Below are 14242 nucleotides of genomic sequence, written 5' to 3'. Positions count from 1 at the left end.
GCCGGGATCCTCGACATCTTCCGGAGACCCTCCTGTGGCCGATGTCCGGGAGCTGAGGGGACGGGAATTGTTGTAGGACAGCAGAGACCCGGATTGACCAGTGAGTCCGGGCCTGGGGGAACACGGATGGGAAAGGGTTCACGGGCTGGCTGGCGGGGATGGAGAACGAGAGAAAGTTCCCCCGTCTCCTCACATCTCCACGCATAACACATTTCTCTCTTCCCGGCGTCTCCATCTCTCTCCATCCGCCAGATCTCCCCGGTGGCGGGGATGTCGGATCGCTGAGAGATATTCCGAGTAGAGCAGCCTCTATATCCCCTGACAGAGCTGTTTATTTCTGCTTCCCAGAGGCGTTTATTGAGCCACTACCATGTGCAGAGCGCTGTACAAAAACCTCTCAAAGAAAAGATTGGGTAAGTCCCCGTCCCAAACAGGGGCTCACAATCTAAAAATAAGAGGTGAAGGAGAATCTGACACGTTTCTGATTCTGCTTGGGTGATGGAAGCAGAGTGGATCTAGATGGGCTGAGGGCCATCCTGTCAGTTCAGACCCAATACTGGTTGGGGCCTCTTGGACTTTAATAATAATAATAATAATTGTGGTATTTGTTAAGTACTTACCATGTGGCAGGCACTGTACTAAGTGCTGGGATGGATTCGACAAAATCAGGTTGGACGCAGTCCCATGTCCCACGGGGGGCTCACGATCTCCATCCCCATTTGACAGATGAGGGGACAGAGGCCCAGAGAAGTGAAGTGACTTGCCCAAGATCACGCAGCGGACAAGTGGCGGATCCGGGATTAGAACCCAGGTTGTTTTGATTCCCAGGTCTGTGTTCTACCCACTAGGCCACGCTGCTTCTCTAATCCATTAAATATCTCCAACACAGGAAATTAAGACAAGAACCTGGAGGTGACTGTTTATCCGGGATCTCCCCATTTTCAGCTGGTCCGTTCCCCCCTGGTCTGATTCCTTCGTGTAGGGTTTATTTTTATTTTCAGATCTCAGCCATCCTCTGCCCCTGTCGCTAATTCTCACGGCTCAGAAGCAACTCTGGGTTCCGAGGAGCCTGCGAGAGGAACATTGGTTCTTTCATTCATTCGATCGTATTTATTGAGCCCTTACTGTGAGCAAAGCACTGTACTAAGGCTCTAGACCTCATCGGATGTGTGGTGATTTTTAAAATGGTCTTTGTTAAGCACTTACTATGTGCCAGGCACTGTGTTAAGCGCTGGTATAGATACAAGATAATCGGGTCAGATACAGTCCCTGTCCCTCTTAGGGCTCACAGTCTTAAATTCTATTTACAGATGAGGTAACTGAGGCACAGAGAAGTAAAGTGATCTAACTGAGGTCACATAGCAGAAAAGTAATGAAGCTGGGAATAGCACCCAGATCCTCTGACTCCCCAATCCTGTTGCCACTAGGCCGTGCTGTTATTCCGTGTGGGGAGGGAATGTTGTCTTGAACTCTCCTAGGCGCTTAAAGAAGCAGCGTGGCTCAGTGGAAAGAGCCGGGATTAGAACCCATGACCTCTGACTCCCAAGCCCGGGCTTTTTCCACTTTCCGGGCTTGGGAGCCAGAGGTCATGGGTTCTAATCCCGGCTCCGCCACGTCTGCTGGGTGACCTTGGACAAGTCACTTCACTTCTCTGAGCCTCAGTCACCTCATCTGTCAAATGGGGATGAAGACTGTGAGCCCCACGGGGGACAACCTGATCACCTTGTAGTCCCCCCAGCACTTAGAGCAGTTCTTTGCACATAGTAAGCGCTTAACAAATGCCATCATTATTATTAGTAGTTGTAATATAATGCTCTGCACACAGTAAACACTCAATAAATACCGTTGATTGCTTGAATTCAGTCGTCTTTATTGAGCGCTTACTGTGTGCAAAGAACTTTTCCTTCACCCGCGTATCTGTTATAATTTTTTTCCTGTCACCCCAGCCAGATTCTAAACTCTTCCTTGTCCCTGTAGATGGTCTCGGAAATCTCCAGGAAATGTTCAATGTCACCAAAGTGACGGAATTCTTGCTCCTGGGATTCTCGGAGGGCCGGGAGCTGCAGCTGGTCCATGCCGCGCTGTTCCTCCTGGTTTACCTGGGGGCCCTGACGGGGAACCTCCTCATCGTCGCCGTGACCACCCTCGACCGGCGCCTCCACACCCTCATGTACTTCTTCCTCAGGAACCTGTCCCTCATCGACCTCTGCCTCATCTCCGTCACCGTCCCCAAATCCGTCCACAACTCCTTGGTGAACCGTAGATCCATCTCCTTCCTGGGCTGTGCCACCCAGGTCTTCTCGGTGGTCCTGTATGCCGCCTCAGAGGTGTTCCTCCTCACGGAGATGTCCTACGACCGCTTCAGATCCATCTGCCTCCCTCGCGCTACGAGGTCATCATGAACCGAGGGGCCTGTGGGAAGATGGTAGCGGCTTCCTGGTTCAGTGGGGGTCTCATAGCGGTGATGCCTTCGGCCGGGACCTTCTCCGAGCCCTTCTGCGGTTCCGAGGAGGTCCCCCAGTTCTTCTGTGACTTCTCCTCCATAATCAAGTTGTCCTGCTCTAAAAGTCACACCGCCTTCCATGTGACCATAGCCATCAGAGCCTGTTTTCGTATCTTCTGCCTGGTTTGCATCCTCGTCTCCTACGTGCGCATCTTCCGGGCCATGCTGAGGATGCCGGCCTCCGAGGGCCGGGCCAAGGCCTTCTCCACCTGTCTGCCCCACCTCGCCGTCACGACTATGTTTTTCACCACGGCTGCCTTCGCTAATTTAAAACCACAGTCGGACTCCTGGCCTGCCCTGGATATGGTACTGTCCGTGTTCTACGTCGTGGTGCCCCCCAGCCTGACCCCCCTCGTCTACAGCCTGAGGAACCGGGATGTGAAGGCCGCCCTGGGGAGGGTCCTAGGTGGGAGTCCTTTCACCCGGGGTGGAAAGTTTCTCCTTCTCCCTTGACTGTCATTTCCACATGAGGAAACTGAGGCCCAGAAAAGTGAAGTAACTTGCCCAAGGTCACCCAGCTGACAAGTGACGGAGCCGGGATCCAGCTCTCCAGCCCGGGCTCTTTCACTTGAGCCACGAGGCTTCTCCAGACCGACTGACTCTTTAGACTGAAAGCTCGTTGTGAGCTGGGAATGTGTCGCATGGGACTCTCCTAATTGCTTCATCCAGCGCTCTGTACACAGTAAGCACTCAATAACTACTACTGACCGACTGACTGATAGAGAGTAGGTGAGTTATGCTCATTAAATACCAGTGATGGCTGGATTATTTGACTGATTGATGTGGATGGGAAGTGAAGCCCGGGGAAGGGAAAGTTTGGAAGCGCTCCACCTCTCTGGGAATGCATTCGGGTGTTAGCCAGAACCAGACTCTGCCGAGAGAAGCCAAGACGGCCTCTTTCCCAGAGCGGGGCCTCGTAGAAACCAAAATGACCTCTTTCCTCAGAACGAGGGGTGGCCGTTGGACCTTGGCGGGAGCTAGAGAGATGGCATGAAAGGCTGAAGGTGGGGAGGTGGGAGCGGGAGAGGCCCTCGGGAAGCTCGGGAATGGATGAGTGTCAGAGTAGGAGAGAGAGGGGATATAAGAGGGAGAGAGCATCAATCAATCAGTCATACTTATTGAGTGCTCACTGTGTGCAAAGCGCTGCACTGAGCGGTTGGGAGAGTACGAAACAACAATTTCACAGACAAATTCCCTGCCCACAACGAGCTTCCATAATAAAAATAATAATAATAGTATTTGTTAAGCGCTCACCATGTGTACTAAGCACTGGAATATTATTAAAAGCACAAGATCATTTGGTCCCTCGTAGAGCTCACAGTCTTAAAAAAATAATGGCATTTGTTAAGCACTTATTATTTGAAGCTCTGGAATATTATTAAAAGCACAAGACCATTTGGTCCCACGTAGGTCTCACAGACAAAAAAAAATGGCTTTTGTTAAGCACTTATTATGTGCAAAGCACTGTTCTAAGCGCTGGGGAGGATACGAGATGATCAGGTTGGCCCCCGTGGGGCTCACAGTCTTCATCCCCATTTTACAAATGGGGTCACGAGGCCCAGAGAAGTGGCATAACTTGCCCAAAGTCACACCGCTGACAAGTGGTGGAGCCGGGATTCCAACCCATGACCTCTGACTCCCAAGCCCGTGCTCTTCCACTGAGCCACGCTGCTTCTCTGAGTCAAAGCAGATGAGAGAACCGAGATCGAATCCCCATTTTGCAGATGAAGGAACTGAGGTACAGAGCCGTGAAGTGACTTGCCCAAGATCACGAAGCAGATAAGTGGCAGAGCCAGGATAAGAACCCAGGTCCTCTGACCCCGAAGCCAGGGCTTTTATCCAGCAGGACACACTCCTTCAGCCTTCTGGAACCTGGAATAGGAGTATGTGAGAGGATATTTCCCTTATTACTCTATTATTCTACAATTACTCCTCTCCTGTCCTCTCTATTTATTTATTTATTTTATTTGTACATATTTATTCTATTTATTTTACTTTGTTAATATGTTTGGTTTTGTTCCCTGTCTCCCCCTTCTAGACTGTGAGCCCACTGTTGGGTAGGGACCGTCTCTAGATGTTGCCCACTTGTACGTCCCAAGCGCTTAGTACAGTGCTCTGCGCACAGCAAGCGCTCAATAAATACGATTGAATGAATGAATGAATGAATGCATGAATACAGTCTTCCCCAATACTCTACTATTTCCCCTATCTCTAATCTATATTAATGCCTGTCTCCCCTTGACGACTGTAAGCTCCATGCGGGCAGGGCAAATATCTACCAACTTTCCAATTTAGGAACTACCAACTATTGTACTTTCCCAAGCATTTAGTTCAGTGCTCTGCACGCAATAAGCAGAAGGAGCACGGATTAGTGGGCAGAGCCTGGGTCTAGGGGTTAAAAGGATCTGGGTTCGAATTCCAGTTCTGCCACTTACCGGTTGTGTGACCTAAGGAGAGTTACTTCTCTTTGCCTCGGTTCCCTTAGTACAGTGCTCTGCACACAGTAAACTCTCAGTAAATACGATTGAATGAATAAAACGGGTATTAAGACGGTGAGCCCCACGTGGGACACGAACTGGGTCCAGAGGATTAGCCTGTCTCCACCCCTGCGCTTAGTACAGTGCCCGGCACATAGTAGGTGCTTAACAAATACCATAAAAAACCCAGAAATAAGCTCTCAGTGAATTCAACCGATTTTTTTGGAAGGCTGAGAAGCTATGAGGGAGAGGGAGAGAGGCTAGTGAAGGAGGAGAGTTGGAGTTGTCTACAGAGGATAAGCCACTTGTCTGCTGTGTGACCTCAGGCAAGTCACTTAACTTCTCTGTGCCTCAGTGACCTCATCTGTAAAATGGAGATTGAAACTGTGAGCCCCACGTGGGACAGGGACTGTATCCAACTTGATTTGCTTGGATCCACCCCCGGGCTTAGTACAGTGCCTGGCAAATTATAAGCGCTTAACAAATGCCATTGTCATTGTTATCATTACTATTATTCTGGGAATAGGGGTAGCAAATAGCAGAGGGCTCATTGTCTAGGACAGTTGTGAAAAGGCCAGGGTGTCGTCAGTGGAGCTAGAAAGGGAATGTTAGAAGTGTTGGACCAAGAATGGAGAAGCGTGGTTTATCCGTCTAAGATGGTCGCCTTCACCCTTCAGCACAGTCTGGGGAAAACCTAACGGAGTACGGAGTCCAGAACCTGGATCCTAGCTCTGGCTCAGCCAGTAGCCTGCTAAAGAACTCACTTAACGCTTCCGGGACTCAGAGACCTCAACCGTAAAATGGGAATGGCGAAATGTGTCCTTCTCTATGTAGCAGTCTTCACGGTTTAACTGGAATTCCTCCCCGTGAGAGACATCCGGCCGGTGTGACACGCGGTCCCCGTGGGGCGGTCACCTAGGAAAGGGCTGCTACTCCGTCTGTGGGGCCGGGGCCTGAGCGATGCCGGCCCCCCGGGAAGCCAGCCCCCGAACAGGACGTAATGAGGTCCCTCAGCCCAGCGTGCAGTCCGTCCCCCGGGAGGAATCCCACACGAAGCGGCAGGGAGCTTCTCCGGAAATGCCCGGCCTTGCCCTGAGCCCATCACGCTCCGAGCGGGAGGGAAGAGTAACCGGGACCCTCCACGCTTCCCGGAGACCCTCCTGTGGCAGACATTTGGGAGCTGAGGGGACGGGGTTGGTTGCGGGACAGCAGAGACCAGCGCCCGCTTGCCCCAGACTGACCGGTGAGAAAGCGATGGGAAAGCGTTCGCAGGGGGGCCGGCAGTGACAGAGAAAGAGATAAACCTCCCGTCTCTCAACGTCTCCACACAGATCTCTCCCCGCCGGCGTCTCAATTGCTCTCCATCCTCCAGATCCCCTGGGTGGGTGACGGGAATGGACGGGGATTTATTAAACACTAGCACCATGTACTAAGAACTGGAGTAGATGCAAATGTATCAGATTGGACACAGTCCCTGTCCTACATGGGGCTCACGGTCTTCATCCCCGTTTTTCAGATGAGGAAAACGAGGCACAGAGAAGTGAGGTGACTTGCCTAAGGCCGCACAGCAGATGAGTGGCGGAAACCGAATTAAGAGCCAGGTCCTTCCGCCTCCTGGGTAGGAGCTCTAACCCCCAGGCTAGGCTTCTTCTCATTGTCTGTGGACAGGCGCGGCATCCTCTGGGCCTCCTCTGCTTTCAAGGACCTTTCAATCTAGTGCAGGGGGCTAGACCTTGGACGAATTATGGAGAAGGGATGGCAGAGTGTAAGAATAATGTACATAAGTGCTTCAGGGATGGGAGATGACATGAAAGAGTACGTCAATCACGTAGGGAAATGAGGTGATAGTCTGGGAAGACTTCCTGGAAGAAGAGTGATTTGGGTAGGGATTCAAAGATGGGGAGAGATGGCGGTCTGTAGGATGTGAAGCGGAAGTGAGGTCCAGGCCTGAGGGAGGAGGTCGGCTAGGGATCGACTGAGAGGAGTGAAGTGTGTGGGAAATCGGAGGTAATAATGATAATAATGATGATGACATTTATTAAGTGCTTACTATGTGCAAAGCACTGTTCTAAGCGCTGGGGAGGTTACAAGGTGATCAGGTTGTTCCACGGGGGGCTCGCAGTCTTCATCCCCATTTGACAGATGAGGTAACTGAGGCCCGGAGAAGTGAAGTGACTTGCCCGAAGTCACCCAGCTGACAATTGGCGGAGCTGGGATTTGAACCCAGGACCTCTGACTCCAAAGCCCGGGCTCTTTCCACTGAGCCACGAAGAGGAAAGCCGATTGAGAGCCTTAAAGCTGATAGCGAGGCGTTTCCGTTGGATGTCGAGGACGATGGGCAGTTATCGGAGGGTTTTGAGGAGCGGGGAGACGTGGACGGAATATTTTTGTAAAATAATCTGGGCAGCAGAGTGACATAGGGACCAGAGAGGAGGGAGACTGGAGGCAGGGAGGTCAGTGAGGAGGCTGTTGCTGTAATAAAGGTGGGATAGGGTAAGTGTTTGGATTCACGTGGTAGCAGTTTGGATGGAGAGGAATGGGGGCGGATCCTAGGGATTTTGTGAAGGTAGAACTGACGGGATTTGGTGAAAGACCGGAGAGAAATAAGTGGAGGATAACGCCGTGGTTACCGGCTTGCGAGACAGGGAAGATGCTAATGTTGTCTACAGTGATTGAAAAGTCTGATGGAGAACAGGGATTGGGCGGGAAGAAGAGTAGGTCTGTCTTAGACACTTTACGTTTGAGATCCTCACTGCTTAGTACAGTGCTCTGCACACAGTAAGCGCTCAATAAATACAACTGAAAGAATGAATATCCAAGTACAGATGTCCTGAAGGCGACAGTGATTGAAACGTCTGAGGGAAGACAGGGTTTGGGAGGGAAGCTCTGTTTAAGACATGTTAAATTTGAGGCGGGAGTGAGAAATCCAAATAAAGATGCCCTGAAGGAGAACAACCTGAAGAGAAGGAGAGGGATCAGGGATGGAGATGGAGATTTGGGAATCTATGTCTGTGCTGTGGAGATGGGAGGGAGGATGAATGAAGGAGCGAGTAAGAATGGCTTAGAAGGGAATGAAAGATTTAGAGACGGGAGCTGAAGCCACAAAGGCGAGCAGAAGAAAGTGGCTAAAACTGAAGCGTGAGAGACGTGGGGGAAATATCACAGACAGAAGGAAACTTAGAGACGGGATTGGGGTGGCTGGTTATATGGCACGGCCTGGTTGATAGTTTGCCTGTCCAGTGTCAGGTACGGACGTGACAGAAAGCGGTCTTCAGTCCCGAGTGTCTAATTCCGGCTTCAGCCTCGCTCTGCCTCCGATCCCGCTACTGATTTCCGCAGTTCGGACACGATGCCCGTATTCCAAGGTCCCGGGACGGTACTCTACTCTATTTATTTATTTATTTTACTTGTACATTTTTATTCTACTTATTTTATTTTGTTAATATGTTTTGTTTGATTCTCTGTCTCCCCTTTCTAGACTGTGAGCCCACTGTTGGGTAGGGACCGTCTCTATATGTTGCCAACTTGTACTTGCCAAGCGCTTAGTACAGTGCTCTGCACACAGTAAGCGCTCAATAAATACGATTGAATGAATGAATGAATGACCTACTGACTTGAGAGCAAATGGCAGGAGATTATCAGTTCCAGTGACACGTTCTAGGGGCGATTGTTGCAAAGTGGTGTGTAGGACGACCACACGCTACCCTAGGGGCCCACCATCAGGTATGTACTCCCTCTCTGATCCACTCTCCTGTCCCAGTAGCCCCAGATCGCACCCTTAGACCCTTTCCAGCCCACCTACTCACTGGGTCTCGCTCTCCTGTCTCCCACCTCCTGTCTAAAATCCCATCTCCTCCAGGAAGATCTGCAGGGTTCATTCATTCATTCATTCAATGGTATTTATTGAGCGCTTACTGTGTGCAGAGCACTGTACTAAGCGCTTGGGAAGTACAAGTTGGCAACATATACAGACTGTCCCTACCCAACAGCGGGCTCACACTTTCCCCTGGTTTTGATTCCGAAATTACCACCTCACACTTTATGCCAATCATGCACTTATTTACTCTGAACATCCTATAGCCCACACCCTATTTCTTTAAACCCCACTCTTAGATAGTCATTTTCCTTCTTCCCCCTTTAATCATAATAATTGTTGTATTTGTTGAGTGCTTACTCTGTGCCAGGCACTGTACTAAGCGCTGGGGTGAATACAAGCAAATGAGGTTGGGCAGAGTTGCCGTCCCACATGGGGCTCACAGTCTTCATCCCCATTTTACCAATGAGGGAACTGAGGCACGGAGAAGTAAAGTGACTTGCCCAAGGCCACACAGCAGACGAGTAACAGAGACGGGTTTAGAACCTATGACTTTGTGACTCCCAAGCACGTGCTCTATCCACTAAGCCATGCTGCTTCTTCAATATATTTTATAAGAATAATAATGTTATTTGTTCAGCGCTTCCCATGTGCCGGGCACTGTCCTAAGCACTGAGCACTGTTTATCATTCATTCAATCGTATTTATTGAGCCCTTACTGTGTGCAGAGCACTGTACTAAGAGCTTGGGAAGTACAAGTTGGCAACATATAGAGACGGTCCCTACCCAACAACAGGCTCATATATTTTAGGGTCTGCCTTCCCCACTCGACTGTCAGCTCCTGGACAGTAAGAATGACTTCTACTAAATGTACGGTACTCTCCCAAGCGCTTAGTATAGAGGTCTGTGCATAGTAAGTAGCATGACTGATGGGCACTTGGTTCTGAGTTCTTTGGGCATTTCGTAGCCACTCCATCCTCATTCCCACAGCAATTATGCCCCTATCTGTAATTTATTTCTTTATATTATATTTATATTTATATTATGTTGCCAACTTGTACTTCCCAAGCGCTTAGTACAGTGCTCTGCACACAGTAAGCTCTCAATAAATACGATTTATTGATTGATTGATTGATTAATGCTTTTCTCCCCCTCTAGACTGTTAGCTCACTGTGAGCAGGAATTGTATCCATCAAATCTGTTTTATTGTACTCCACCAAGTGCTTAGCACAGTGCATCTCGCATAGTAAACACTCAATAAACGCCATTGAAGGACAGACTGATTCCTGTAGACCGGGCAGGGAGTGTGTCTACCACCTCTGCCGTATTGCTCTCTCCCAAGCGCTCAAAACAGTGCTCTGCATATAGTAAGCGTTCAGTCTCATGGGGTGACAGACATTTATATGAATGAATAAACTACACTGAAATAAAATCAACTGAATGAATAAACTACAGCTATTGTCATAAATGCTGTGGGGCTGAGACTCCACCTCCCGTTCTCCATAGGTGATCTCGGCAATCCCCCAGAAATGGTCAACGTCACCAAGGTGACATTCCTGCTTCTGAGGTTCTCGGAGGTCCGGGAGCTGCAGCTGGTCTACTCCGCGCTGTTCCTCCTGGTCTACTTGGCGGCCCTGACGGGGAATCTCCTCATCGTCGCCGTCACCGCCCTCGACCGGCGCCTCCACACCCCCTTGTACTTCTTCCTCAGGAACCTGTCCTTCATCGACCTCTGCTACATCTCCGTCACCGTCCCCAAATCCATCCACGACTCCCTGGCCGACCGTAGATCCATCTCCTTCCTGGGCTGCGCCGCCCAGCTCTTCTCGGTGGTCCTGTTTGCCGGTTCAGAGGTGTTCCTCCTCACGGTGATGTCCTACGACCGCTACGCGGCCATCTGCCTCCCCCTGCGCTACGAGGTCATCATGGACCGAGGGGCCTGTGGGAAGATGGCGGCTGCCTCCTGGCTCGACGGGGGGCTGTTTGCAGTGACGACCTCCTCTGGGACGTTCTCCCTACCCTTCTGCGGGTCCGTCCTGATCCGACAGTTCTTCTGTGATATCTCCTCCGTGGTCCGACTCTCCTGCTCCGAAACGCACCTCGTCATCGACGTGATCGTCGTCATCGGGGCCCTTCTGGCCTTCACCTGCTTCGTCTCCATCGTGGTCTCGTACGTGCGCATCTTCCAGGCCGTGCTGAGGATGCCGGCCTCCGAGGGCCGGGCCAAAGCCTTCTCCACCTGCTTGCCCCACCTCGCCGTCACGACCTTGTTTTTCTCCTCGGCTGCCTTCAGTACCTTACATCCACCCTCAGACTCCTCCTCAGCTCTGGACCTGCTGGTGTCCGTGTTCTACACGGTGGTGCCTCCCACCCTCAACCCCCTCATCTACAGCCTGAGGAACCGGGACGTGAAGGCCGCCATGGAGAGGGTCCTAGGTGGAAGTCCTTTACCCCAGGATGGAAGGTTCCTAATGATGCCTTGGTCCTTCGGTTTCTCTCTCCTTGGATTGACTCTGAGCAAGACTCATAAATAATAATAATAATAATGATGATAGCATTTGTTAAGCACTTACTATGTGCAAAGCACTGTTCTAAGCGCTGGGGAGGTTACAAGGTGATCAGGTTGTCCCACGTGGGGCTCACAGTCTTAATCCCCATTTTACAGATGAGGTAACTGAGGCTCAGAAAAGTTAAGTGACTTGCCCAAGGTCACACAGCAGACATGTGTGAATCATTAGGAGAATCAGCCTGGCTCAGTGGACAGAGCAGGGGCTTTGGAGTCAGAGTTCATGGGTTCAAATCCCGGCTCTGCCAATTGTCAGCTGTGTGACTTTGGGCAAGTCACTTAACTTCTCTGTGCCTCAGTTACCTCATCTGTCAAATGGGGATTAAGACTGTGAGCCCCTCTTGGGACAAGCTCATCACCTTGTAACCTCCCCAGCGCTTAGAACAGTGCTTTGCACATTGTAAGTGCTTACTAAATACCATTATTATTATTATTATTATTATTATTATTATTATGTGGCAGATCCGGGATTGGAACCCATGTCCTCTGACTCCAAAGCCCGGGCTCTTTCCACTGAACCACACTGTTTCTCTAGAGAAGCATCTAGAGAAGCATCTAGAGAAGCAGCATTTCCTGGGAGTCAAAGGACCTGGGTTCAAATGCTGGCTCTGCCACGTGACCACTGTAAGACCTTGGGCAAGTCACTTAACTTCCCTGGGCTTCAGTTTCTCTATCCGTGAAATGGGGATTAAATCCTACTGCTTCCTATTTAGAATGTAACTGGGACAGGGATTGTTTCCAACTCCTTTATCCTGTTTCTACGCCAGCACATAGTACAGCCCATGGCACATTGTAAGCTCTTAACAAATGCGATTATTATCATTACCCCCATCTTTCAGGGTGCCCTTTTGTGCTTGGCCATTTTTCTTCTCTCGGCTCTCTGGGCAGGATCTATCGTGCTAAGCACTTAGTGGTGTTCTGCACACGGTGAGCGCTCAATAAATATGATGGGATGAATTGATCGATCGATGAACTGTATTTATTCAGCACTTACTGTGTCCTGAGTACTGCACTTGGGAGAGTAAAAGAGAACACTATAACAGACACATTCCCTCCCAAAGGGTTATTACAGTCTACATGGGGAGACAGACATTAATATCAATAAATATATTATAGATATGTACAGATATGTTCTGGGACTGGGTGGGTGAAAAAGGGAGAAAATCAGGGGGACGCAGAAAGAGGGGGGAGACAAGGAATTGAGGGCTTAGCCGGGGAACGCCTCTTAGAAGCGATGTGCCTTCAGTGTAGCAGTGCATCCTATGTGGAGCTGAAGACATACAGTGAGGGGGAGAATTGAATACCGACCGACGTTGATGCAAGGAGCATAGCCTTAGAGAGGGCAGGGAGGGTCACGAGTGGGATCAGGAGTGCGTGGGTTGAAGTGAGGTCTAGAGGAGGGAGGACTGGGATATCCAAAGCATTTTAAAATGGCCGCCCCAAAGCCGTGAAGCGGATGAATCCGGTGGGTTACTGAGAAAAAAACAAGATGGGCATCTCACTGTCACCTCTGCAGTTCCTCTGGGGGTTCTCCCCGTGAGACGCACGCCAGTGTGACGGATCACAGGGTCCTCAGTGGGGTTGTCACGTGGGGCAGGGCAACTAAACCACCCGAGGTCCCAAGGACCCCAGCAGCGCCGGGGCCCCGGGGAGCCGGGCCCTAACAGGACATAATGAGGCCCCTCAGCCCAACCTGTGACCCGTCCCTGGTGGGGGGAGTCCCTCAGGGAGCTTTTCCAGAAAGGCCCGGCTTCGCCCAGGGCCCGACATCCTCCAAGCAGGAAGCCAGAAGAGCCGGGACCCTGCACACTTCCCGGAAATCCTCCCGCAGCTGACGTTTGGGAGCTGAGGAGACGGGGGACGGTTGAAGGACGACAGAGACCAGAGCCTGCTCGCTCCCAGCTGACCGGTGAGTCTGGGCCTGTGAGAACACGGGTGAGTAGGGGGGTCTTACAGGGGAGCTGGAGCAGATGGAGAACTAGAATCTCCTCACTCCTCCATGCATAAAACAGATCTCTCCCCACAGCATCTCTATGGTTCTCCAACCCCTGGATCTACTGGGTGGGCGGCGGGGATGGACGGGGATGTATTGATGACCAACGATCCGGGTGGCAAATCGATCATATTTATCGAGCACTTACTGTGTGCAGAGCACCGTGCTAAGTGCTGAGGAAAGTAAAATGTAAGATTGGCAGACACATTCACTGCTCTTAAGGAGCTTACAGTCTAGAAGGGGAGATGAACATTAATAGAAATACATAGACTATGGATCTATATATACGTTTCGTGAGATCGAGACAGCGGTGAAGAAAGGGGGCAGATTGAAGTGAAGGGCGACACGGAAGGGAGTGTGAGAAGAGGAAATCAGGAATTAGTTGGGGAAGGCTTCTTGGAGGAGACGTGATTTGAATAAGGCTTTGAAGGTGGGGAGAGTGAACGTCTGTCGGCTACGAATAGGGAGGACATTCCAGGGAAGAGACGGGACGTGGATGAGCGGTCGTTGGCGGGGGAGACGAGATGGAGGTACAGCGAATAGGTTGGCCTAAGAGGAGCGAAGTGTGCGGTAGTAGTGGGAGAGTAGCGAGGTGAGATAGGAGGGGATGAGGGGATTGAGAGCTTTAAAGATGATGAGGAGGAGTTTCTGTTTGACACAGAGGTGGACGGACAACCACTGGAGTTCTTGAGGAGTGGGGAAACACGGTCGGAGCTGGTAACTTCGGCCGTCTCAGTGGTGTTTACTAAGCACCTACTATCGGAAGAGCACTGTGCTCAGTTCTGAGGAAGAGAACGACGGTGGCTGTATTAGACACGGTCCTCTGAGAGGGCCGTCACTGACAACTAGATGAGGGTTAAGCTCACGTGGGAGAGAAAAGGCTCACCTA

At 50.8% G+C, this 14242-nt stretch overlaps 1 protein-coding gene across 1 annotated transcript; it reads left to right on the top strand.

Annotated features, from left to right (window-relative positions):
* The first annotated feature begins 10719 nt into the window (after positions 1–10719).
* Positions 10720–12966, top strand: LOC119923207 (olfactory receptor 14A2-like). Its single transcript, XM_038742701.1, has 2 exons — positions 10720–11154; positions 12928–12966. Exons 1-2 carry the CDS (start codon positions 10720–10722, stop codon positions 12964–12966), a joined length of 474 nt encoding a protein of 157 aa, XP_038598629.1.
* The last annotated feature ends 1276 nt before the right edge of the window (positions 12967–14242 follow it).

Source organism: Tachyglossus aculeatus, unplaced genomic scaffold (genome assembly GCF_015852505.1).
Source record: "Tachyglossus aculeatus isolate mTacAcu1 unplaced genomic scaffold, mTacAcu1.pri scaffold_156_arrow_ctg1, whole genome shotgun sequence".
In the NCBI taxonomy this organism is placed as follows: Eukaryota; Metazoa; Chordata; class Mammalia; order Monotremata; family Tachyglossidae; genus Tachyglossus; species Tachyglossus aculeatus.
The sequence above is the reverse complement of the archived record's forward strand: the minus strand, read 5'-3'. Positions and strand labels throughout refer to the sequence as shown.

What these genes read in the sequence shown, in the direction of transcription:
- LOC119923207 (XM_038742701.1), top strand. Translation starts at nt 10,720, where the DNA reads ATGGACCGAGGGGCCTGTGGGAAGATGGCGGCTGCCTCCTGGCTCGAC. An exon ending in TGTCCGTGTTCTACACGGTG is followed by an intron (nt 11,155 to 12,927) that starts GTGCCTCCCACC and finishes GACGGATCACAG; the next exon opens with GGTCCTCAGTGGGGTTGTCA.